This window comes from Dermacentor variabilis, chromosome 6 (genome assembly GCF_050947875.1).
Source record: "Dermacentor variabilis isolate Ectoservices chromosome 6, ASM5094787v1, whole genome shotgun sequence".
NCBI classification, from domain to species: Eukaryota; Metazoa; Arthropoda; class Arachnida; order Ixodida; family Ixodidae; genus Dermacentor; species Dermacentor variabilis.
The window spans coordinates 170,264,519-170,287,651 of NC_134573.1; the positions used below are offsets into that span (position 1 = coordinate 170,264,519).

General features: G+C 53.6%; 6 protein-coding genes across 7 annotated transcripts in view; 2 read left to right on the top strand and 4 right to left on the bottom strand.

The window, feature by feature from the left end:
* The window catches only part of foxo (forkhead box, sub-group O), a 23,816-nt gene extending 12,204 nt beyond the window's left edge, over window positions 1-11,612 (bottom strand). The window contains exons 1-7 of the mRNA XM_075697611.1: window positions 11,088-11,612; window positions 10,052-10,674; window positions 8,904-9,111; window positions 8,606-8,712; window positions 2,310-2,531; window positions 1,338-1,612; window positions 142-411 (exon numbers count right to left, since the gene is read on the bottom strand). Coding sequence (XP_075553726.1) covers window positions 142-411; window positions 1,338-1,612; window positions 2,310-2,531; window positions 8,606-8,712; window positions 8,904-9,111; window positions 10,052-10,674; window positions 11,088-11,414 — 2,032 coding nt within the window. The 5' untranslated portion in view covers window positions 11,415-11,612. The remainder of the gene's footprint in view (window positions 1-141; window positions 412-1,337; window positions 1,613-2,309; window positions 2,532-8,605; window positions 8,713-8,903; window positions 9,112-10,051; window positions 10,675-11,087) is intronic.
* A 270-nt stretch (window positions 11,613-11,882) lies between these two features.
* LOC142586363 (uncharacterized) lies at window positions 11,883-18,277 on the bottom strand. The gene is made up of 7 exons (XM_075697612.1): window positions 18,140-18,277; window positions 17,170-17,248; window positions 17,021-17,106; window positions 15,647-16,672; window positions 14,738-15,604; window positions 13,676-14,578; window positions 11,883-13,462 (listed from the first exon to the last, which is right to left on the bottom strand). Exons 1-7 carry the CDS (start codon window positions 18,156-18,158, stop codon window positions 12,114-12,116), a joined length of 4,329 nt encoding a protein of 1,442 aa, XP_075553727.1. The 5' UTR covers window positions 18,159-18,277; the 3' UTR covers window positions 11,883-12,113.
* Window positions 18,278-18,410: 133 nt separating this feature from the next.
* LOC142585744 (protein FAM162B) lies at window positions 18,411-19,134 on the top strand. Its single transcript, XM_075696724.1, has 3 exons — window positions 18,411-18,567; window positions 18,632-18,722; window positions 18,862-19,134. The coding sequence occupies exons 1-3, from the start codon at window positions 18,411-18,413 to the stop codon at window positions 19,037-19,039; spliced, it is 426 nt and encodes a 141-aa protein (XP_075552839.1). The 3' UTR covers window positions 19,040-19,134.
* Window positions 19,041-21,291, bottom strand: Kap-alpha1 (karyopherin alpha1). Of its 2 annotated transcripts, none has more exons than XM_075696712.1 (2): window positions 21,186-21,291; window positions 19,041-20,777 (listed from the first exon to the last, which is right to left on the bottom strand). In XM_075696712.1, the coding sequence occupies exons 1-2, from the start codon at window positions 21,259-21,261 to the stop codon at window positions 19,201-19,203; spliced, it is 1,653 nt and encodes a 550-aa protein (XP_075552827.1). In that variant the 5' UTR covers window positions 21,262-21,291; the 3' UTR covers window positions 19,041-19,200. The 2 variants fall into 2 exon arrangements, with proteins under 2 accessions (XP_075552827.1, XP_075552828.1); XM_075696713.1 differs by lacking the exon at window positions 21,186-21,291 and adding an exon at window positions 20,934-21,106.
* A 22-nt stretch (window positions 21,292-21,313) lies between these two features.
* Window positions 21,314-22,804, top strand: Ccdc58 (Coiled-coil domain-containing 58). Its single transcript, XM_075696723.1, has 4 exons — window positions 21,314-21,516; window positions 21,586-21,858; window positions 21,935-21,994; window positions 22,675-22,804. Exons 1-4 carry the CDS (start codon window positions 21,454-21,456, stop codon window positions 22,720-22,722), a joined length of 444 nt encoding a protein of 147 aa, XP_075552838.1. The 5' UTR covers window positions 21,314-21,453; the 3' UTR covers window positions 22,723-22,804.
* The window catches only part of LOC142585732 (ubiquitin carboxyl-terminal hydrolase 45-like), a 40,994-nt gene continuing 40,648 nt past the window's right edge, over window positions 22,788-23,133 (bottom strand). Inside the window, exon 12 of the mRNA XM_075696711.1 lies at window positions 22,788-23,024. Coding sequence (XP_075552826.1) covers window positions 22,815-23,024 — 210 coding nt within the window. The 3' untranslated portion in view covers window positions 22,788-22,814. The remainder of the gene's footprint in view (window positions 23,025-23,133) is intronic.

Below are 23,133 nucleotides of genomic sequence, written 5' to 3' on the forward strand. Positions count from 1 at the left end.
TTCGAACCACAGCTTAAATACAGTGCACCTGTTTCTTCGTTCATTGTCTTTTGCACATTGGTTCAGCAACCGTGCATTCATTTATGCTTTCCCACCATTCAACTAGTCATGCAATACAGACGCTCCCACACTTTGCCTCACCAGAGGATCCAAGGCTCTGAATTGACACAGCCTTTCCCAGAAGCAGCGGTCCTGCTTTGACCTGGAGGAAAGGAGACCCTTGTGGGGACTGCTGCCCGATGGCTAAGTGTGCCTCCCAGGGGATTCCCTTGTGCAGCCAATGGATAAAAGGTCCATTCAGGCACAGGTCATGTGCTTCTTCAAGAATGTTAGGTGCCCAGGCCTCCAGCCAAGTTCCACTGCAGCTGCTCAGTACTTTGCCTCTGGTGCCAATGACGAGCACCTCACAGTCTGTCGGGAAGAAGAGAAGCACTCATTGTGTGCATCATTAAATGAATTACCACAGAAAAATAAATGCAGACAGACGCAGTACTATAGCCAAGCAAATTCTGCTCGAGAGATGTATGTGTAGCACCACTACACTAACTAGGCACTCTGAGAACAAAGATAATGACATGTGCTCGCAAGGTGAATGTTTGAACTTTGTGCTGGCTGGTCGCAAGCCATTCATGCTTTTTTCATCACTATGTCATGGGCATTGGCGCATGCACATGTATGCAGACAGAGCACACAGTCACTTGAAAATAAACCTCTGAAAAATTGCAGACGACTACATTCTGGTGGAACCACTTCATGACTACACTGACACTGACATTCTTCAGATTGCTTACAAGTAGGGACAGTGTTAGTCATCATTCAAACGAAGATGAAGTGTGAATGCTGAAACTTGGATGAGGTGGTCACATGCAATATGACCTGCAACACTGGTGCCCATGGTTGAAGGGGCTCCAAGACATTACGGCTGCACAGAAACAGGGTATGTTCCAGACCTAAATACAGCTTCAATTAGTGGAATTTATTAAACCGCTATTTCACATGTCACAGCAGTCTCATAAAATGCACAAAGTGCATGTGCCTGCGCAGGTTTTCAAAACTGGTTTTGTCATGCTTATCTTGGCAACATTCTTTGCAGAAAAGAAAAAAACAGCTCTACAAATAGAAAAAAAAAGAAGAAAACGAAAAGTGTACATACAGTCACCCAAACTGTAAGTTTTCATTTATTCAGCCAATCAGCATGTTCTGCTGGGTGCAGGTCAAGTGAAGATCAAAGTAAATGTAAAGTAAAGATCCAAGTCTCCTTCAACTAAGTCTGTATGAGGCCTTATGGGCGGGCTGTTGCAGACAAACAGAGCTATTGGCCTCGGCTAAATGCTCACCCTTGTTCCCTAGATGTTCAGGCTGCCAGCAGGAGATGGCAGCCACTGGCTGGCCCAAGTCACAAACCAGACGAGCCCTACGTAGTTCAAAAGGCTGGACAGCATGCAGCAGAGTGCTTAACACACGGCCATCCGGCAATCCCACAAGTAGTACGCTGGAACCTGGCTCCTCCACATCTGTCAAATGATCAAGGAGGTCGCTGTGCCTCATACCCAGAAGCTGTGAAAGAGGCTTTGACAGAATGAGCGAGCTTCCAGGTGTTGAACAGTTGTACCTGCAATAGAAGATGACCTCGCCATGACCACAATCCCACTCTAGTTTCTGCAAACTATCAATGTTCGCACAAATCATATCAGTTTGATTGATCAGTGATCAGAAACCAGTTAGCAGAATCAATGACTGTAATGAGTAGCAAGGAGCAGTCATGCAGAATAAAAAGCTTGTGGGCGCTTTCCTGTGCAATAAGTTGTGCCACTTTATGAAATTCTGAAAGGAACCGAATAAGCTTAGATAAAAGCTTAGGAAGCAGCACAGAAAACACTAATTCTTGAGTAAGCTACTAAATTTCCTCAAATCTCAATGCACACACACACACAACTGCATTCATTCGCTACTGGAGTGTAAGTGCCGCAAATGAATATCAAACCAATATTTCATTGTTTAGCAGTAGAATTCCATACCATAGCCTCTCCAACCTTTATAATTCATAGCCAGTTGCGTCAAAATGCATGGAAGCCAATGGTCTGCTGTAGAAGTACCGCCTCTCCATACAGCAGTGCAATCTGAGATGTTCTAGCCTCCTCGTTAGGTCGGATGGCAGAGTGACCACCTCAGGAGATGGTCACGGATTTGATCACCAGACCAGGACAAATTTTTCTTCGACCGTGAAACCTGAGAAATCCATGAGGGTTTTCTTTGAAACTTATTTCTACTCTCAAGTGGATGACAATTTGGCCCTTTCATGTGCTCACCTCGCATGGTGCAGACTTGCCAGAAGCCTGGCACACCATAGCACAGGGCCTGCATCCTGCGAAGATGGAAGATGCTGTGGGTGGCATGTGACACGGCCCACAGGCGGCCCCTTGCCATCGACAAGCAGCTCCCAAGAGCCTGGACGCACGGTGTACGCAGCCACGAGGCCACCCCATGGAAGGCCACAAGCTGAGCACGGCCCTGGCAGAAAGTGCCTGGCACTACGGCATGCACATAAAAAAAAATAGAATTAGCCAGTGCAATTTTTAAACCGTACGTCTCGTACACCTGGCTATGTTGTCGTTTCGCAGCATTAGTAATCCAGTGACTTCCAAATGGGACCAATGCAGATTGACATACCAAGTGCCATCGGAAGCAACTAGCATTTAATTTTAATCCCAATACAAATTCCAACACAACAATGTATGGCGTGCTACTATAACTTCCGAGACCAGAAATATCAGCAAGCCCTATCATGCTGTATGTACAGAAAAAAAAATTTAAATTCCAGGGTTTTACACGCCAAAACCATGGTTCAATTATGAGGCACACCATAGTGGGGGACTCCGGATTAATTTTGACCACCTGGGATTCATCAATGTGCACCCAGATTTAAGCACACAAGCATTTTTTGCATTTCGCACACCCATCAAAATCAGGCCGCTGCGGCTGGGATCGAACTGGCGACCTACGCTCAGCAGCAGAACGCTGCAGCCACTAAGCTACCGCAGCAGGTCTGTATACGCAGAAATACAGATAATTTTGAAACTGGTGTGAAGCTAATATTAAGTTACCTAGAGACTAATATTTACCCAATGCAAATTCCCAATTTATTGATGCGAAACTATTAAACAATCGTACTACCCTTATGTAAACTCCTATCAAACTAATAAGTATCTTATACATCAAATACTAAAACTATTTAGACTAATACAATTTTCACTAGGGATATATTCTTTTAAAGTTGTTAGAATTCAAATGCACATCATTGCATGTAAGTGTCAAGAACTTAATGGCAAAGCAAAAGAAAGCCAGTCAGCATGCAATAAATTCAGGTGCGAACCTTGTCTTGTTGCTCTTGCTATTTTAAAGGTCTTGGCAAGAATAGGAGGAAAAGGCATATGTTGATGATGGATTGCTCTGCTGAAACTACAGGTACTCCATGCCTTGCACAATTTCATAAAGAAAAAAAGATTTAGACAAAAGGTATGGAGAAAGCTTTGGCAATGATGAAGTATGTGCAGTAGAGCAGAATGTGAAGTTGTAACCAGTTGTCAGTATTGGCAAATGTGAGATAGCTGAGTCACTCCTTCGTGGTGTGTGTGTGCTTCAGATTGGTCTTGGGGACAAATTACTATGATCCCTGTGGATCTCTAGAGATGGTTTCAATCGTAAACTTTTCATTGTGTAGCCAAGGGAATTGACAGATCACCTGGTAACAGGACAGATATTTATCAAAGTTCGGAAACCTGTTAGTCTTCAAATAGTGACAGGCTAAACTGGTTATTCAAGAGCACGCACACTCATGGCCTAGCTGCCTAACTGATGATAGCGACAGGGTTTTGATGGCAATGATAGTGGTCCACTGCTCTGCTCATATGTTCACGTTTGACATTCTGCACGGTCGATTAAGAGTTGTCTATTTCGGTGGTCGATTCACAAGAATGATTACAAACACAGCATGCAAAACGCCAGCGGCAGAGTTGAACAAACACTGCTTTTACAATGAAACATAGATGCCACATTGGGCAAAAAAGATATAATGCAGAATTACATGTATTCTTTATTATTATTTGCTTCACACTTTGCACCTGCTACTGAAGAAAATAAAAGGAAGAGGGGGCAGCTGTGACCTCGTCAAGCTGTCTGGTACAGCTTTTTTATTTCTGCAGCCTTGCTGTCTGTAAATAACAGATGGGAAATAAACAATCTGAATTTGAACTTGAATGCATGATCATAAATTCTGAACTGGCAGTGAAAATGTGCAGAAAAGAAACAAAGCCCTCCCACCACCCCTTTTTTTACTGTCATACAGATGTCTCTCCATACCAGTTGGTTACATAAGTAAGAAAGGCCATTGTGTTGAATTTCTTACTGCACAGTCCAAATATACACATTTTACTTGGCCTTCTGCTACAGGTACACATTCTTATGCTAGTTCTGCTCCCATGGCTTTTACGTCCCATTCACACATGAAATTTTGTTACCATATCCTGTTTCTTTAGGACATATAGCTTTCTTTCTGCTGCTCCTTTCATTTTGATATTTTTTTTACTGCCTTTGATAAAACTAGGAAAGCTAGGTACATTTTCTTATCCACTTCTTTTCCATCTCTATTTCTTCTGCAGCAACTGTGGTGTACATATATAATCTGTCAAGTCTTATTAATATCAATAAGCAGAAAGTGCATGTATCTATTATGATCTGCTCTATGTTTATGTTTTATCTGTCTAGCTTTTCCTTTTTTGATGCAATAGCATCAAATGTCCTATTGAGCAAAAAATCTGGCGCCTGTAACAGCGAAACATCATCTAAATTCCCATTGGCCGTGATGCCACGTCATGAGTGCACCTCGACAGCGTGGGCGAAACCGTATTGCATGAGGGAAGAGGGCATCGCTGCAACGCAGTGTCATCAGTGCACTTCGACAGAGAGGATACAGCGACACGATGCCCTAGGCCAAGACGGGTTGTCGTCAGCAAGGAAGCCACATGACGCATGCGTGTAGGTGTCACCGTCTTGCTCTCGGCAGCCAGCGCGTGGTCAGTATCTCTCTCTCTCTTTCACCCACACTGGGCTTAGCTGCTGCGCGTGCCTGCCGGTCTTGGTGGTCGCTGCTGCTTCGTTAGTCTCTGTCGTGCAGGATGTCAGAGGCATGGGGTGTTGGTGCAGCAGGCTGCTGCTGTTTGCTGGCTTAGGCAGCACATACCGCTATGGTAAATTACTTGCAGAGCAAAACTTGACGAACCACTCGGTGGCATTCAATTGGACATTAATGTTTTCATAAGATGTGCTCAGGTGTTCTCGGATATTTTCTTCTTTTTTGTCACTGTTCCAGTATTCATTTAGATATCCACATAGTAACCTGGAGAACTGTGTATAGCTTTGACTAAGCGTGCTGAATCAAGAAGCGCAGACACCGTTGCTAGGTATTCCATTGTCAAGACAAAGCAGAGACTATACGACTCCACATTATAAGAATGTACTGGCTGCATTAAATTGAAAGATAAATGATTGCACATCACGAAGAAGCAGTAACAAAAAGCTGCCTCCAGAAAGTCTCTCCCTGCTAAATCAAAGACCACCATTTACTTTGATAAATTTTATGGAGAGAGCTCAGAGGTGTCCATAAGAGAGAGAAATGTAGAGGAATGAGCACTGAACTCGAATAAATGTTCTAGGAAATAGCAAAGGTGTGGGCACTTTACTGTAAAAGCTTGGCATTGATGAGTTAACTTGCCAAGGATGACAATACAATCAATTTTAACTGGTTGTATGTTTGGTCTACCTTAAATCATGGCGGGAAGGTGTGTACAAGCGACAAACACTCTACCTTCAAGCAGCCCTTCAATAACACTAGCCGGCTAAATGCATAAAAGGAACAATGTGTCATGAAATGTTAATAATAATATAATATTTGGGGTTTTACGTGCCAAAACCACTTTCTGATTATGAGGCACGCCGTAGTAGAGGACTCCGGAAATTTTGACCACCTGGGGTTCTTTAACGTGCGCCTAAATCTAAGCACACGGGTGTTTTCGCATTTCGCCCCCATCGAAATGCGGCCGCCGTGGCCGGGATTCGATCCCGCGACATGAAATGTTAGTATACCACTTATTTAATATAAATGTGCACAAAGATAATTAGCATGTAGGAGCATTGTTTACTATGTTATTTGTTACATTATGGTCAGTAGAAGTAAGCAAGCAAGACTATTTTTTTTTTCTTTAAATTATGGGGTTTTATGTGCCAAAACCACTTTCTGATTATGAGGCACGCCATAGTGGAGGACTCCGGAAATTTCGACCACCTGGGGTTCTTTAACGTGCACCTAAATCTAAGTACATGGGTGTTCTCGCATTTCGCCCCCATCGAAATGCAGTTGCCATGGCCAGGATTAAGAAGTCTTGAAAATCATTACACTTCAGGAATCCCATCAAGATGAGGTTTAACTATGGCAAGTGCAACTTATCTTTTAGTCACACAAAGCAGTACTTTCACATCATGCATATTATTTTTCACACAGGCTTGCATGCTGGTGCACCAGTGTTGTTTTCAGGATCAGCCAACCAGCACTGATAAGAAAATAATATAATTGATCGATTGATCAGCTAATTTGGTTCATAATTAATCAATGCAGCAGTAACGAGAGAGGCTATAGTGGAGTGCTCTAAGAAAACCCAAATCTCAGAACACTCTTGTTTTCGCATTCCACCTATATCATCAGACTGCAGAAATAAACAGAAACAAAGAAATGTTGCACGGTAAGTCACCCATTGCTTTAAGTTATTGTTGATAAAAAATAAGCAACAGTCATATCTCTCCTGGCTTGGTACAAACTACACATCACCCATTGCAAAAGTTGGCTGCGAAGGAAATGAGACAATATTTCAGCACACACACACATTTCTAGTTTCGAAACAAGACAACAAGTAGGACAATTTGTTATCATTCAAACAAGGGCAATGCCAATGTTCAGCTAATTAAACCAATACTGAATTAAAATGAAACAATAAAAATAAAAGAATTTGAATTATTTCTACCCTATAGAGATTTTTAAAAGTACACTGAATTGTTGCATAAGGTGCAAAGGAAAACTATGAGTGTGCACACTTGGTATGCAGGCTTTACTGAACTATTTTTCAATAGGTGAAGCGCCAATAGTGACGGCACACAGGAAGAAATACAGACAGGACAAGGTGCTACTTGCAACTCGTTGTGTTGCAAGTAGCGCCTTGTCCTGTCTGTATTTCTTCTTGTGTGCCGTCACTATTGGCGCTTCACCTATTGAAAGCTATGCAACAACTAGCCCCACAACGTGTTTTACTGCTGAACTATTTATCTTGAATAACAAACTGGCCAACAAATGTCCTCTAAGGCACAGGAGAATATATTCATGCAAATGCAGAAAGACACACACTTTACATTTTCTTATTATTGCTGTGCATGTAGCTTTGACATTATAAATTCCTAATCCACTTGCTCGGTCAATTGGTAAACAATGTCACACCTAATAAAGCTAAGTTTGTCCTGCAACAAAATCAAGGAACTGAAGCCCGAGTCTTGCACACCTCGTTCAATAGCAAAGAATGCCAAGTTACATCAGCCCTCACGCTAAGTATAACACGGAAAAAGAAAAGCTGAATACCGCTCAACGACCTTGGCAGCTGCACCTGCTCAGATGGAACCCACTATGAGAGCTCACAAGCAAACACAGACGTAAAAGAAAACGCTGGAAGTAACAATAGAAAATCACATGACAAATCGTTTCAATGTCGGCCAGGCGCCACCCATCAATAATTCCTTTTTCCACTTGACCTCTCGTCCTGTTCAATTATGTTTTACGTGTTACTTCGGCTTTGGTTGTGCCTTTACGGAAATTGAGAAACCTCTAAAGCAGACGAGCGTTTACCTCACGACAAAGGTGCTGCGCAGAGAAGCCGGCTTGCCAGGCGGCATAAGCATGCGTAAACAATTAAAGCAATAACAACCCGATGACTTTCAGAATGATCAAGGCGCCTAAGTGCGTTCGGTGTCCGCAATTTCAAACACGCGGAAATCCTTGACGGTGCCATTTCCACATACGTATAAATTAGCATGGTCGCAAAGTCTCTAAGTGCCGCAAACGCAAGCCGGCACTTCACAATGTCAAGGTCATTACGACTGCCGCGTGAATACTTTCCGTTAAATGTTTAATGTTCACCGAAAATATAAGCGGAGATTCTAAGCTCTACAAACTGTAACTGTAGGCCACTTCGCCTTACATATGAACGAGGAAGTAGAAGGATACAACATATGCGTACGTATATACACGCTACGTGTGAAGCGTCAGTGAGACGGAAAAACTTACACAAGTAATAAAAAATCGCGAATCGTCGAGCGCTCGCTCATTCCACGAACACATACATAGAACGCGCCTGGCATGCGCGGTACAGCCGCAGCCACTGCTGCTGCAATGTCAACACAGCCGGGCCGGCCAATCCGGCGAGAGTTATTTCTTGCTCGGCGCTGTGTCGCAATCGCTTGCGCTCCTCTGCTGCGTCGGTTGGTCGTGAAACTCGGGCCGCTGACTTACCTCACTTCGCCTAGTGGTACGGTCCACACGCCTTGTGCAGTCAAGGCCAAGAAAGCGTCGTTCGCACGGACGATTTCCCGCAGTCCCGACTTGCAATGCAGCTCGCTCTGTGCGGGTCATTTGTTACGATGAGAATAAGCTCGCAGTGGCTCGAAATTCAGCTTCAGATATTACATCAAACGGCGGCAGGAGGCCGTTTAGCCGCTTTAGCGTTCACTTGGGCGGCTTAAGCCCATACAGCGGTAACTTATCAAGACAGATACGCTTTCTGCAAAGCCAAGTCACACGTACTACTCACCTGAAAAGTAAATTTGTGAGCGCGCTGCTGAACGGGTGGGGCACGTTTTGAAAGTCGCGCTTTATAAACGGTGACAGCACGCCGGCCCAACCTAAACTTACAGACCGTTAGGACCTCTCCCAACTGAAACACGCGTACCCTATCATCGGGCGACGTGCACGCGAAACGCGCCAAATAGATGGACGCAGCCGCTCTTGCATCATCGGTGCTTGCACGTGCGCGCAGCCGCGCCGCCATTAAAACACCTCGATGGCGCTTGGACCACCCCAGCAATCGCGCGCGCGCCAAAGCACAAGGCCATCGCTTGCGAAACTCGCTTTCGCACACTGCGCACTACACGCGGACTCCTCGTGGCTCGCAGCGGGCCGCGTTTTTGTGGTAAGCCAGAAATAAGAGGGGAAATAGCGGTTGATGGTTATTCACAGACGGCGCGAAAGGTCGGATAAGTTTAGCGAGAAGGCGCAGGTTCGCATGGCATGTTCGCGGCGTCTAAAAAATAGTCGGAATTCACGAATTTGCGCAACAAATGGTAGTCATGGCGACGGGGCTGTCAAAATTACAGCGCAGTTAAAACAGGTTACAGGCTTTCTCGAGCTCATTCACATGCGCGTGCGAGCTTTCCTCAAGATTATGACGCGCGCGCTCAGCAGCAACAGGTTGCCTCGTGCGACGTGGCGGCGATCATGAATTCTGCGCGCGGCGGCAGCCTCGACATGCGCGCAGGAAGAGCCTTATCGAGGCGTTGTCACGGCGAGGCCGTGATCTCGGCCGACGGTTCGACGGCCCGTTGACAGCAGCGGCGGCCATGGACCGCGCGGCAGCCGTTCCGATCGACGTCAGCGGTTTGCGTCATGCGCCGCCCACGCAGTCCGGCGGCGACGGCCTCGCGCTCAGGGCCGCCGCGATCGCGCACTCAGGGCGCGGCAATGGCAACAAGGAGTACTTTTATTTCAATGCTCTGGTCGAGTACAACAGCTAAAGGGCGTATGTACACAACGGGACGCAAGCTTAACGTCGTAGTAACAAGTGTTCCGCGCGTGGACGGACTGGCCGCTCACGAGGCACGGCGGCGGCGTAAATATATATGTATATACAACAAGTGAGGGGAGCTATGTACACGGGGATACTTGGCACGGGGACTAGAGTGTCAGTGGACCCAGGGCCTGGCATGCGAGTCGAAGTTGAAGTCCAGGTTTCCGTCCACGCTGAGCTCGTGTTGAATCACCTGGTCGACGTCGCAGTGCAGACCTGGCACGGCGTCCAGGTCAAGGTCCAAGTCGTGAGGAAGGTGGTCGTTGAACGTTAGCAGACGACCCATCACCTGCGACGCGGAGGGCCCCATCGGCGGCGCGGTGTCGTGCCGGTCGCCCAGGGTCATGGACTGGGTGAGCGTGTCAGCCAGCGGGCCGGCGCCGTACCGGTCCACCGGCATCAGCTGCTGGGGCGGCCATGCAGACGGCGAGCCAGGCAGCGGTGCCAGCGGGCTACAGTGCTGCAGATCTAGCCGACTAGCTGGCGGCGACTCGGGGAACGGGTCCAAGGGGCCCTCCGATGAGGACGGACTCGGAGACGCGCGCAGGGCTTCCAGCTTCTTCTTGAGCCGTCCCCGCTTTTTCTCGTAGCGAGGTGTCTCCATAGAGGTTGCCCGGCGTCGTGCTGCCTTGCCAGGTTTCGCGTCCGGGTTCAGCATCCACCACGAGCTCTTGCCGGCGCCTTCGTTCTGGACTCGCATGAATCGGCTGTGCAGGGACAGGTTGTGCCGGATCGAATTCTGCGAGGGGACAACGACCCACGCCGGTGTCAGTCTCGATCATCGCGAGGAGGTGGGTCCGAACCCCACACCGCGCACATGCAACATACCTACCCCCCTCCCAAACGCCAGGCCACCTCCCCCTCCGTTAAGTTGAGCACGCGCGTTGGCATAGCGCCCGAAGGCCGCGTCGCCATGCCAACGGCGGCTCGCGAACACGCGTGGGCCAAGGTCACCCCTTTGGGTCGAAGCCGGCGAGCCGTCACGTGCGCGAAAGTCACGTGACACCGAAAACGCCCCGAAGGTCTTGGCAGGAGAGGCCTGGCGAGCGAGAGGGGCGGCGCGTGGAAAGAACCCCGGCGGCCAAGTTGCGATCGGCGCAACAAGTCGTCATGGCCGTCGGGCCGCTAGCCCTAACGCCGGCCACGTCTTACCTTCCAGCCGGCGGAGCTGTTGCTGTCGCCCTTGTCCTTGAAATAGGGCACGTTCTGCACCATCCACTCGTAGATCTGTGACAGCGTGAGGCGTTTCTCGGGTGCGCTCTGGATGGCTTGCGTAATCAGGTCCGCGTAGGACATGTTGCCCCAGGCGTTGCGCCGCGACGAATTCTTTTTCGGTGCGCCCGCCTCACCGAAGGGGCTCTCCTGCGGGCCCGCCTTCTCATCGCCGCCGTAATTGTCGGGCCGCGGCAGCGGCCAAGTGTTGGAGCGGGCACGCGTCTGCGGCTCGAAGCCCGGCTCGACATCAGCCAGCCGGTCCATGGCGCGTGTCAGCGATCAGGTCCGCCGTAATCCGAGATGATCCGCGCCGTAATCCATGAGGCACAGTGGCCACCCGAAGGCAGCCGATCAAACGCGCACTATCGAGGTACGGGCACGAGTCCCCGACTGCCGGGCGGAGCCGCCGCCGCCGCGGCTGCTGCGACGCGGCTACTGACGTCACACCACGAGCCGCGCGCGCGGCCAGCTGGCGCCGCCCAGCGGCACGCGCCACAGACCGCGCGCCCAAGGCCGCTCCTCCCCGCCCGCAAGAGCCGCTACTCGAGCACACCGTTGGGCGAGGAGGCTGCGCGTCAAGTGGCCGCTCGAGACGTGTGCGTTATTGGCATCATTCTCTATTTCCTCCAACGTTGCAAACATTCCCGCAAAAATTGCGCATACAGCCCATTCACTTAACAATCGTGATCACATCCTGCACACTTCGCGGTCACTGCAGTCCGAGCTAGCAGGCGTGTGTCAAAGCTCCTTTATTGTGGTCAAACAGGCTAAAAATGGGCAATGGAGAATGTTAACTTACACTGAAGGCATATAACAGCAAAAAGGTTTTTTTTTTCATCATCAAAGCCACGGTTCACGCGCTCACAACGCGCGCGCACTTTAGAAAGGGGGAACAAGGACAGAACACCCGCCACCGGAGTCACTCAAGTCTGTAACAGTCAAAATAAGGATCTCAAGGCGAGGCTACAGAGGCCCTGCAGCTGCAGCTGCCTTTGCCACTGGGTCCTGCACGGCACACTGCTGCTGCTGCTGTTGCTGCTGCTGCTGTTGTTGTTGTTGCTGCTGCTGCTGCTGCTGCTGTTGTTGCTGCTGAGCTGCGGCTTCACCCAGAAGGTTGCGAATGTTGAGCCCTGGCTCAAGGTGGCAACAGAAGGCCTTGCCACACGTCGGACAGCCCGGTATGCACAGGGGCACTCTTTGCTGCTGTTGCTGCTCCTCGGAGCAGCCTGGCTGCTGCTGCTGCTGAGGTGCTTGCTGCTGAGGAGGCATCTGCAGAAGCTGTGGAGCGTGGGTACGGCTGTGGCGCTCCAGCTGCACCTTCTGGCGGAAGGTCTTGCCGCATGGCGAACAGTTGAAGGGACGCTCGCCTGTGTGTGTCCGCATGTGGCTCTCCAGGTGGGCCTTCTGGTTGAAGGACTTGCCACACGATGAGCAGACAAACATGCGTTCACCAGTGTGTGTCTTGATGTGGCGCTCAATGTGCTCCTTGCGAGTGAAGGTCTTGCCACAGGCCGAGCAGCTGAAAGGCCGCTCCCCAGTGTGGATGCGCACGTGGCTCTCCAGGTGCACCTTCTGGCTGAAGCGCTTGCCGCAATGCGGGCAGCAGAAGGGCCGCTCCCCTGTGTGGATGCGCATGTGGCGTCCAATGTGCTCTTTGCGCCGGAATGCCTTGCCGCACACGGTGCAGCTGAAGGGGCGTTCACCCGTGTGGATGCGCAAGTGGTTCTCCAGGTGGGCCTTCTGGCAGAAGGTCTTTGCGCACGTCGGGCACGTGTAGGGCCGTTCCTTGGGCTTGGCTAGTGGCTCTACAGTGCGTGCTGTCGCGGTCCACGGGGTACGATCGCTCACAGCCATGTGACCAGCCATGTGTGTGTCCAGCTGGGCCTTCTGGCTGAACACGAGACCACAGAAGGAGCAGCTCCAAAGCAGCTGGGTGGCACCAGCAGGCTCCGTGTGGCAGCTGCGAATGTGGCACTGCAGTGCAGTAACATCTCCAAATGTCTCACCACACACGCCACAGCGTTGGGGTGAAGGCGGGGCCACAGTCGCCACAGTAACCACCCCAGGTCCTGGCTTAGGGGCCTCAAGGGGCTCGACCACCTCTTTCTTGTCACAGACGGTGCAGTTAGAGCGGCCCTCAGCATGCAGGACCACATGCTTGCAGAAGTCATTCACTGAAGTTGTCGCGAAGGGGCAGAGGGGGCAGCGGTGCGTCGTGGCTGCAGACGGGTCCACCATGGTGGCTGTGGCTGTCGTGGTAGCAATGGGTCCCTTGTGGAGCCGCACCAGGGCCTTGGACTCCTTCGGTCCCTCTGCAAAAGGGGAGGGACGCGCGTCAGGCGAGCCAGGGCGCCCCAGCCGAGGGAGCAGCGAGCGTGTTACTTGTGGGGCCGCGGTTAGTGGGGCTCGGCATGCAGGCGGGGGTCGGGGAGGGTGGGGAGGGGTATTTCCACTTTATGAGAGAGACGTAGAGAGGGCGCTTGGGTCTGTGTGCGTGTCTGCGTGGCAGGGGGGGCAGCACCCACCTGTGGGCGGGGCGTGGGTGCGCGCGTGGCGCTCCGCGTGCTCCCTCAGGCGGAAGGTGCGCTGGCACGTGGCGCAGCTAAAGGGGCGCTCTCCAGAATGTATGGTCAGGTGGTTGAGCAAGTGGGCCCGCTGGCCAAAGGGCTTGGCGCAGACAGAGCAGCAGAAGGGCCGTTCACCTGTGTGTGTCTTCATGTGGCGGCCGATGTGTTCCTTGCGCCGGAAGGCCTTGCCGCACACGTGGCAGCTGAAGGGCCGCTCGCCGGTGTGTATCCGCACGTGATTCTCTAAGTGTACCTTCTGACTAAACGACTTGCCGCACGTGGCGCAGCCGAAGTTACGCTCCCCCGTGTGCATCTTCAAGTGCCTCTCTACGTGCTCTTTGCGGCGGAATGCCTTGCCGCACGTGGGGCACACAAAGGGCCGCTTCTTGCCCCGAGGCCCCTCGGCGGTCGGGCAAGAGGACGACGAGCAAAGGGGGGGCTTACCCGGCCCGCCATAGCTAAACACCTCCGGTGGGGCGTGCGTGCGCATGTGCCCTTCCAAGTGCTCCTTATCCACGAATATAGCCCCACACACTGCACAGCTGAACAGCCGGCTGGCGTGGCTCTGCATGTGCTCGTCCAGCTCCTCCTTCAGGGCAAAGGCTTTGGCGCACACCCCGCACCCGTACAGGGTCACCGCCGTTTCTTTGCCGTCTGGGCACATGCCGCACGCCGCCGCCACCGCTGCTGCCGCAGCTGCAGCCGCTGCCTGCTGCTGTTGCTGCTGCTGTTGTTGCTGCTGCTGCTGCTGCGCAGCTGCCACTTGGTGCAGGGCCACGTGCTTGTTCATCTCGTCCATGTTGTCCGTGGCAAACGGGCACAGCGGGCAGCGTGGCTTCTCCTCTCCACCTTCCGCCATGCCTGCAAAGGACCCGAAATCAGACCTGAAACCCAGCCCCCCTCCCCCCAACAATGTTGACCCCGTGGTGGCGGCATGCATGCACGTGTCTGTGTGCTTGGGACAGATAAGAGAGGACACTGACCGGTTGGTGATGGAGGTGGCTTTATTGCGCGCTTAGGTACAGGGTGGCACGAATGGTGGCGGGGCTGCTGCTGCTGCCGCCGTCGTTGGCTGGGGGGCGCACAGTGGTAGGAAGGGCGTCGTGGTCTTCTTGTGGCGATGCTGGGGCTGCTGCGTGGGCGGGCGGGCGTGCGTGCGCAGGTGGCGCTCGACGTGGGACTTCTGGCGGAAGGACTTGCCGCAGGCGGCGCAGTGGAAAGGGCGCTCACCTGTGTGCGTGCGCATGTGCCGGTGGATGTGCTCCTTCTGGCGGAAGGCCTTGCCGCAGGCGGCGCAGGCAAAAGGGCGCTCGCCCGTGTGGATGCGCACGTGGTTCTCCAGGTGGGCCTTCTGGGCAAACGCCTTGCCGCACGTCGGGCAGCAAAAGGGCCGCTCGCCCGTGTGCGTGCGCATGTGCCGCCCAATGTGCTCTTTGCGGCTGAAGCTCTTGCCGCAGACGGCGCATGCAAACGGCCGCTCGCCCGTGTGGATGCGCACGTGACGCGCCAGGTGCACCTTCTGCCGGAACGACTTGCCACACACGGCACAGGCAAAGGTGCGCTCGTCCGTGTGCGTCCGCATGTGCCGGTCAATGTGCTCCTTCCGGCCGAAGTGCTTGCCGCATGCTGAGCAGCCAAAGGGCCGCTCAGCCGGTGGATGAGGGGTTCCAGCAGCAGCGGTGGAGGGAGGGTGCTGCAGCGGGGCGGGGGGTGGCGGTCCCAGCAGCAGGCGAAGGCCCTCGGGGGGCCCCGGGCAGGCCCGCAGGTGCGCCTCCAGGGCACCCCGCTGGGCAAAGGCCAAGCCGCACAGGCCGCAGGCAGCGGGCCCAGCCCGCCCCACCCCTCCACAGTCGGGAGGGCAGAGCGGGCATCGGGTTGGGGGTACGCCTGCAGGTAACACAGCGGATAAGCGCCTCTAGAGCTCCTTGGCCGGGAAGAAGAGCGGCTTGGCCCCCTTGGGCGGCTGGTGGGTGCGTGCATGGCGGTCCACGTGCGACTTCTGGCGGAAGGCCTTCCCGCACGTGGGGCAGGCAAAGGGCCGCTCGCCCGTGTGGGTGCGCATGTGCCGCTTGATGTACTCTTTCTGGCGAAATGCTTTCCCGCAAGCAGAACACCGGAAAGGGCGCTCTCCCGTGTGGATGCGCACATGGTTCTCCAGGTGCACCTTCTGGGAGAAGGCCTTGCCGCAGGCCGTGCACAGGAAGGCCCGCTCCCCCGTGTGGATGCGCACGTGCCGCTCTATGTGCTCCTTGCGACCGAACGCCTTGCCGCACGTGCTGCACACAAAGGGTCGCTCGCCCGTGTGGATGCGCACGTGGCTCTCCAGGTGCACCTTCTGGCTGAACCTCTTGCTACAGGTAAAACAGCAAAAAGGCCGCTCCCCTGTGTGGGTGCGCATATGCCGCCCAATGTGCTCCTTCCGGCTGAAGCTCTTGCCGCAGACCGTGCAGGAAAAGGGTCGCTCGCCCGTGTGGATGCGCACGTGGTTCTCCAGGTGGACCTTCTGGGCAAACGCCTTGCCACACGTGGCGCAGCCAAACGGTCGCTCCCGGCCCTCGCGCGCCGCCCCCCGGCCGCCCCGACCCCCCGCTGCCGCTGTCGTAGTCGCCGCGCCGGTGGTCAGGACCCAGCCTCCGTGGCAGGCCCGCTGATGGGCCTCCAGCTGGGCCCGCTGTGGGAAGGCGGCCCCGCACGCCTGGCACGCCGCCACATGCGCACGCAGATGGCCCTGCAGGCCTCCACTGTCGGCGAAGGCCTCCCCGCACACGCAGCAGCTCAGCTTGCCCGTTGCCGCAGCCTCCGCCTTGGCCCCCATCAACTTGTCGCACATGGAGCAGTTGCCGCGGACGTCCGTGTGCACGCACATGTGCTTGCAGAAGTCGGCCACCGACTCGGTGGCGAATGGGCACAGTGGGCAGCGGTGGCAGCTGCTGGGGCCGGCCTCCGCCATGCGCCCTGCAAGGCAAGCTCCCTTCACCAGGGGCGCCGGCGCCCGCCCTGGTGCGGTCGTGGTGTGCCTGCCTCCGCCAACCAACCAAGGAGAAGAAGGCCGCTGCCGCCGGACACATAACGCGCGCTGCTCCGCCGCCGCACGACAAAAACCAAGGAGGGAAAAGAAAACGTAACAAACAAGGAAGGAGGGGGATAGCTTTCTTTTTCTTTCTCATCACGCGGGTGTCTCGCGATCGTCTGCTTGTGTGTGTGCGCATGCGGCCCACCCGAGGCAACCTCGCACCACCACCATCACCAAGGCACGCCACCACGGGCCACAAGGGAACCAAGCCCGCTAGGCGGGACACTTACCGGGTGTCGACGTGTCCGCTGCCTGGTGCTCCACGGCCGCGGCCTCAGCAGTCCCCACCGTGCCGACGCTGCTGGTCACGGGCACCCTGCCGGCAACGAGTCGCGCGCTAAGTCCAGGACACCAACCGCGATCACTAGGTGAGACTTACCCGGAGCCGCCGTTGAGTGACAGGCCTGCTATGGACGAGCCTTCTACCAGACGCTGCGCCGGCACCCTCAAAGCAAGACCTGCATACATCGGGGCGTCGATCGGTCAGCAAGCTTGCAGCACGCGCCACAACGAAGGGGACACATCGGCAGCGGACGGACCGTGCGACGCGCGGCCGCCATTGGCGCCGACGGTGTCACGTGACCACCAGAGGCCCAATCACAAGCGCCGCCGACGGGAACAAAGTGAGGGAGAAGCTTCCATTGCCCGATCCCTCCCTGTCAAAGGGCCGCTTCTTGTCAGATTCCGCGATCAGGCACTTTACCAGCGTCAAAGTGACTACAAAGTACAGGTTCCTCCGAAATAAAGTTACAATGCCACAAATACAACAGCAGCACGCAGCCTCCACGAGCTAAACGCACGCGACGACAGCGCACACTGGCAGCTCGCGATAACTATAGACCCTCAAATTGGGTCAACAATTACGGCCTGTACAATGTGGCAGCAGCGCAAAATAACCGGCCGTTCATACGTACGACATCCTCAACGGTTTTTCCTCATAGTCCGCTCGCGCATTAAGGCACTAGGCACAGAGCAAAAACGGGAGGGGTGTATACGGCTCGTACCGTGGCGCCTGAAGCCAAGTTCGCAACGTAAGCCGGGCTAGGCTAGGCTAGGGTGCCCCAGAGTTGGCTCACCTCTGACGATATTTATCCAAACTCTTCCGTCGGCGCGACATGAAGGAAACAAGTGGGCCGCTGCGGCCCATGGCAGACCCGAGCCGGCGGGCCGCAGCAGCGGTCGGGCCGCGGCCCGATGGCACGCGTGGAGAGAGAAAAAACATCAGTGACGCGCTTTCTTGCGAGGGAAGCGTTCATTGTGTCGGCGGCCCTCACTCACCGCCTCCATCACACAGCACAGCTTGGCAAGCGGGAAACAACAAACGGAGGAAAAGCACTTCGTGCACTCACTCATCGAGTTCGTAACCATCTTCTGGATTCATAACGAATCCCTGGACTTCTCGCCGTGGTTAACAACTTGCCGACGCACCGAAACTTGCTGGAGAAGCGAAAGAAAAAGGCCTAATTGTCTCCCTCGCCCAACTTCAATGGCAACTTGGGGAAGCGTAGCCTCGCCCCAGACAATCCAAAATGTCCTCTCTCGCCGACCCCGCGGGGATTTCGCGGGGAGGGAGACCTAGCCTCGAACCAGACGAGCTTTCGCGAGAGCTCACAATTCAACATGGCGGCGTCCGTGGTGTTCGCAGTTTCTATTTCGCAGAGGGCGGCTGCTTTTTTACCGTGCGTACGCCGTTGCGTTTCAAGGCCATCGGCGGCACTTTTCGCACCGCTGTCAAAAGTTCGCTTCTTCAGCGACGACCGTTCATCCTCTGCAAGCCGTAAGCTTAGTGAATTCGTCCTATTCAAAATAGTTCGCTTTAAAGCCCTCTGCCTTATATGCAGGTCTGACGGAGCGCAAGACCGGCGCGTACGATAAGTGGATATTGGCTCTTTACAAGAGGTATCCAAAGGGACAGGTTCCAGACTTTGTTCCGTAAGTTTTATTTTTTTTTTTTACTGGTAGTCTGTAGGAAGACTGCTATTGAGTCGATGACTCTTATGTTAGTTTTTAGTTGATTCTGATGCTGAGATGTACTAGCTTCTTACCAGTGCCGACTCTGCTTATTTCGCAGGTCTGCCATCATTGAGAAGACGCGCAACAAGGCGCGCATCCACTTGAACCTAATTTTGGCGTTCTTAACTCTCATGGGTGCATTTTTGGCTGCTTCGTCGGGACGACGACGACAGGAGCGCGGCGATAGCGTTACCAAGATGAACCTGGAATGGCACGAAAAACAGAAAGGCTCGTAACTGGCAGGGAAATAGTTTTATTCTCCTCCCCGAGGCTCTATGTACACAGGGGTGGCGGGGCCCCGGGCAAATAAATACAGTTTGTTTTTTTCCTCTTTCAACTCTCTCTTATGTACAAGCAGCAGCAGCGCGGCGGACTAGCGTCGGGGCGGCGGACCCCGTCAGAAGCGATAGTCGGCGCCCTCTGCGGCGGGGGCCGGGCCGAACTGGAACTGGCCGCCTTGAGCCGGCGGCGCGATGCGCGAGTCTTCCTCTTCAGTGCCGAAGTAATGCTCGATCATCTCGAACGCCTTCTGGTAGATGTCGGCGTTCTCGTGCGACTGGAGGAACTCGATCTTGTCCAGGCCAAAGCACTCCTCGACCAGCACGGCGTACGGGTTGAGCCGTCCCTGCTGCGCGTCTTGGGCTCCGAGCCGCAGGATGTTGTCTAGTCCGTTCAGTGCCACTTGCACTACTTTGGGGTCTGCCGCAGTGAGCAAGTCGCACAGCGGCGCCACGCACTCCTGCTGCACCAGGAAGCGCACCTGGTCGGGAGAGCCGCCCGACGTGGCGTTGGTGATGGCCCACGCTGCCTCCTTTTTGGTCTTCAGCTCGGCTCGCGACAGCACATCGACCAGCACGGGAAAGATGTTGGCGTCGATGACGGCCTGTATCTGCTGCCGGTTACCGGCCGTGATGTTGGAGAGCGTCCAGCATGCTTCCTTGCGTATCGACTCTTTGGGTGACGAGAGCAGGTGCAACAGACAGGGCAGCGCGTTGCAGTTGAGCACCACCTGCGTCTGGGCGTCATCGCCAGTGACGATGTTGCCGACGGCTCGCAGCGCGGCTGACACTACGCCCTGGCTGGCGTGCATCAGAAGTTCCACAAGCCGCCTGCAAACGCCAGCGTCGATCACTGCCTGAATCTTGTCGTTGGGGCCGTCGGAGAGGTAGGACAGCGCCCAACAAGCGTCGGCCAGCACGTCGAAGTCGTTGACGTAGAGGAGGCGCGCCAGAAGCGGCAAGCACGGCTGCACCTGCTCAAACCTCGGCGGCGGGTTCTTGCCGCGGCACAGGTTGGAGAGCGCCCACACGGCGTTGCGTGTCATCGAGGTGCGCGTAGACTTGCTGATAAGCTGCAGCAGTGGCATCAGGATACCCTGTTCGAGTACGTAGTCGCGGCACTCCGGCGAGTCGCCGGCAATGTTGCCCAACGCCCAGACTGCCTGCTCCTGCACGTCCTCGTACTCCGAGCCCAGGAGGCGCACGAACACGGGCACTGCGCTGGCTTCGACCACGCGCCGCGTCTGCAGCGAAGTGCCAGAGGCGATGTTCGTCAGAGCCCAGGCTGCTTCGAACTGCAGGGTGCAGTGGTCGTCCCGCTGCAGGAAGTCGACAAACCTCGGCACAATGCCCGTCTCAATGACCTCGTCGATGGGCGGGTTCGGCTCGCGAGACAGGAGTTTGCGGAACCGCTGAGTCGCCTGCAGCTGAAGCTCCGGACTGTCGGCATACAGCTGGGCCACCATCTCCGCCGTGACTCCCGCTCGCTCGGGTCCCGAGCCGCCATCCCCGTCCGATTCCGGGGCGCCCAAGTTGCGTCTTTTGCAGAGTTCACTTTCGCGCTTCAACTTGCGCAGCTGCACACCCTCTTCTTCGCGCCGCCGCCTTAGCTCTTGGGCGTCCAAGCCGGCGTTCTTGTAGCGCAGCCGGTGGCTGTTGCCGCTCCCCGCATTGCCGCCGCTCGCCATCGTCGGACCTGCACGAAACCAGTCGAAGCTCAGATCGGCCAAACTCTACGTAGGCTTAGCGCCCAATTGCGAGACGGGCGCTGGGTTCGGCAATTGTAAACCGGCACACGTGTCGTGATCTGAGCCACCAATTCAAGCCTACGCGTACGGTCGCCCTTTCGTACCGCTATACTTGTTCCCAAATAATGCGAAGACTCCGCCGGTGTCGAAGCTAGGCCTTCAGACGTCTCCGTCGCAGCTAGCCTCTAGATACTACCAGTGGTCCGCCGCACTGACCAGGGTAGCTATGGCACGACATGAGGCACACTTTCCCCGACTAGCAAAGCTGTCGGCTTGCCGATTGGGCATACCAGTAAGTTACATTTAATAAAAACGATCGTTTTCTGAGTACATCTGGAATGTGCGACACTGCATACCTTTTAATTTCCAGCACAACGCAGAAGATTCCTCTGAGCACCCACAATCTGAGCGAGTTGCATTGTGGGTACACATATCTCCGTATCTCCCTCACCATTTGTACAGTAACGGTGACACTCCTGACGAAAATAAAAAAATATTACTTCCTAAATTTTATAATGTACACAGGCTACGTGCCTGAAGCAATTGATAACGAATATTCCAGTTAATAAAAAAAAGTATTTTACGAGCGTGCGGCTAGAGCGATGCCGACGAACTCGTTGAAACATGGCGGCCTCCGCACCACCCGGCGAGACTGTAATCCCATGTGACGATTTTATGGCATTCCAGGTAATGTTCAAGACTATGCTGCCAGTTTTTCCACCTTGTGTTCACTGTACCATTACCGTATACTTTCAGGAGGTGCTGCGAAAGTTTCGCCGTGTAGACGACAACATAATATCATCTTTAAACACAACTTTGCCAACAGAATCCTTTGCCGCCGAGTGCGACCCCACTGGGCTGTGCAAAAAGTTGTACCAAGAACTTTTAAACGCTTACGCTCAACGGGACAAGGCCATCAAAGGGTGCCTGCAGCAGTCTAAAGACAAGTTGGACCATCTTCAAGAGCTGCGCGCGGCGAAAGGTGACGAGCCGGCCACATTGAGGCAACTTCGGAAAGAGCAGTCCAAGGTGGGTGTCTGCTCACGGAACAAGTTACGCGGCCAAGACTGGCTGCTTGTGAACGTGCTGCTCTTACGCCTTTCAGATTCGTATGTTGCGGAACGAGCTAAACGTCGAAGAAGTTGTCAAGGACCGCAGTTTAAAGGTGGGTAGAGTATCCGAGCTGCTGAGAACGACGTTGCAGTCTTTCAGGCCTGATGAATCAAGCGAATTCCCCGTGGGCTCTTAAACACCAGCGCGTAATTTCCTAACGGATAACTATCTTCTGTGTTGTCACTAATGGCTTATTGGTGCGCGGTTAAACCGCCAGTGCCATGTTCACTTGAACTCGCGTACTTTATTAGTACTTTTTATATGATAAGCAACGGTCGCAACAGGCAGTTCGTAGCTGCAGAGGACACATGGGAAGATGATCATTTACATCCGATAAATTGCACGCTAGTTTCCAAGAACCTTGTTAGGATTCGTGCGTCGTATTCCTTTCAGTTTAGTCTAGCAGAAGAAAGCATTTTAACCGATTACGAACAGTTCATTTGTGCCGATTTATAGCATATTTACTCGTGATTGCACCCGAAATCACAGTTGTCCAGAACATGCGCCTTCTGTGCCCAGGATCAGATTAGCAACGGTTAAGAGTTAAATTTAGCTGTGAACAGCCACCTGTGAGCAAGCATAGTGACATGTAGATTAAGTTCTTGCAATATGGGCCTAGTGGACGGGATAAAATCGGAAAGATTTGCAACTGTTGAAAGCACAGTTTTTATATAAAGATAGTATTTGGTGTGACTTTGTGGCTAACACCAAGGTACAACGCTCTCTTTGTAGGTGTTCCACGAGCGATGCCGGCTCTTCTACAGCCCACCGGAAGTTTGATACAAAGGAACATTAGGTGCCCCCAGCTACTGCTGCTTTTTTTGTAGATACACTGAGCAACACGATTTTTTTTAAAAACGGACTTGGCATCTTTATTCTTGCAGTGTGTCAGCACGACAGTAGAAGAGCAGGTAAGCTTGGCTGGCCAGCACCTTCTGTTGTGTTGCGGGCACCACTCTACTGTCACTGGCATGAAACCAGCTCCCACCAGCACCCCGCACATAGGCTGTGTAGTGGCCACCTGTCATCCTGCCAGCATGTTCCACAACTCCGTAAAGAGTATAGGTTTCTGAAGCCTTAACCTGAAAAATAGTCAAAAGGACACAGACAATTCTCGACACAGTGGCAACAAAATAAACATCAAAGAATGAGTGGTTTGCTCTCACTGCATACTTTGTTTGCAGCTCTGGA

Excerpts from the sequence above, each read along its gene's own strand:
- LOC142586363 (XM_075697612.1), bottom strand. Across the intron at positions 16,673-17,020 it reads AGCGGACACGTCGACACCCG|GGCGCATGGCGGAGGCCGGC; the intron begins GTAAGTGTCCCG and ends CTTGCCTTGCAG. Across the intron at positions 15,605-15,646 it reads CAAGCCGCTCTTCTTCCCGG|GCGTACCCCCAACCCGATGC; the intron begins CCAAGGAGCTCT and ends TGTTACCTGCAG.
- LOC142585744 (XM_075696724.1), top strand. The coding sequence starts at position 18,411 with ATGGCGGCGTCCGTGGTGTTCGCAGTTTCTATTTCGCAGAGGGCGGCT. Across the intron at positions 18,568-18,631 it reads CCGTTCATCCTCTGCAAGCC|GTCTGACGGAGCGCAAGACC; the intron begins GTAAGCTTAGTG and ends CCTTATATGCAG. Across the intron at positions 18,723-18,861 it reads CAGGTTCCAGACTTTGTTCC|GTCTGCCATCATTGAGAAGA; the intron begins GTAAGTTTTATT and ends CTTATTTCGCAG.
- Kap-alpha1 (XM_075696712.1), bottom strand. The coding sequence starts at position 21,261 with ATGTGTACCCACAATGCAACTCGCTCAGATTGTGGGTGCTCAGAGGAA. Across the intron at positions 20,778-21,185 it reads GTTGTGCTGGAAATTAAAAG|GTCCGACGATGGCGAGCGGC; the intron begins GTATGCAGTGTC and ends GGTTTCGTGCAG.
- Ccdc58 (XM_075696723.1), top strand. The coding sequence starts at position 21,454 with ATGGCGGCCTCCGCACCACCCGGCGAGACTGTAATCCCATGTGACGAT. Across the intron at positions 21,517-21,585 it reads ACGATTTTATGGCATTCCAG|GAGGTGCTGCGAAAGTTTCG; the intron begins GTAATGTTCAAG and ends GTATACTTTCAG. Across the intron at positions 21,995-22,674 it reads TCAAGGACCGCAGTTTAAAG|GTGTTCCACGAGCGATGCCG; the intron begins GTGGGTAGAGTA and ends CTCTCTTTGTAG.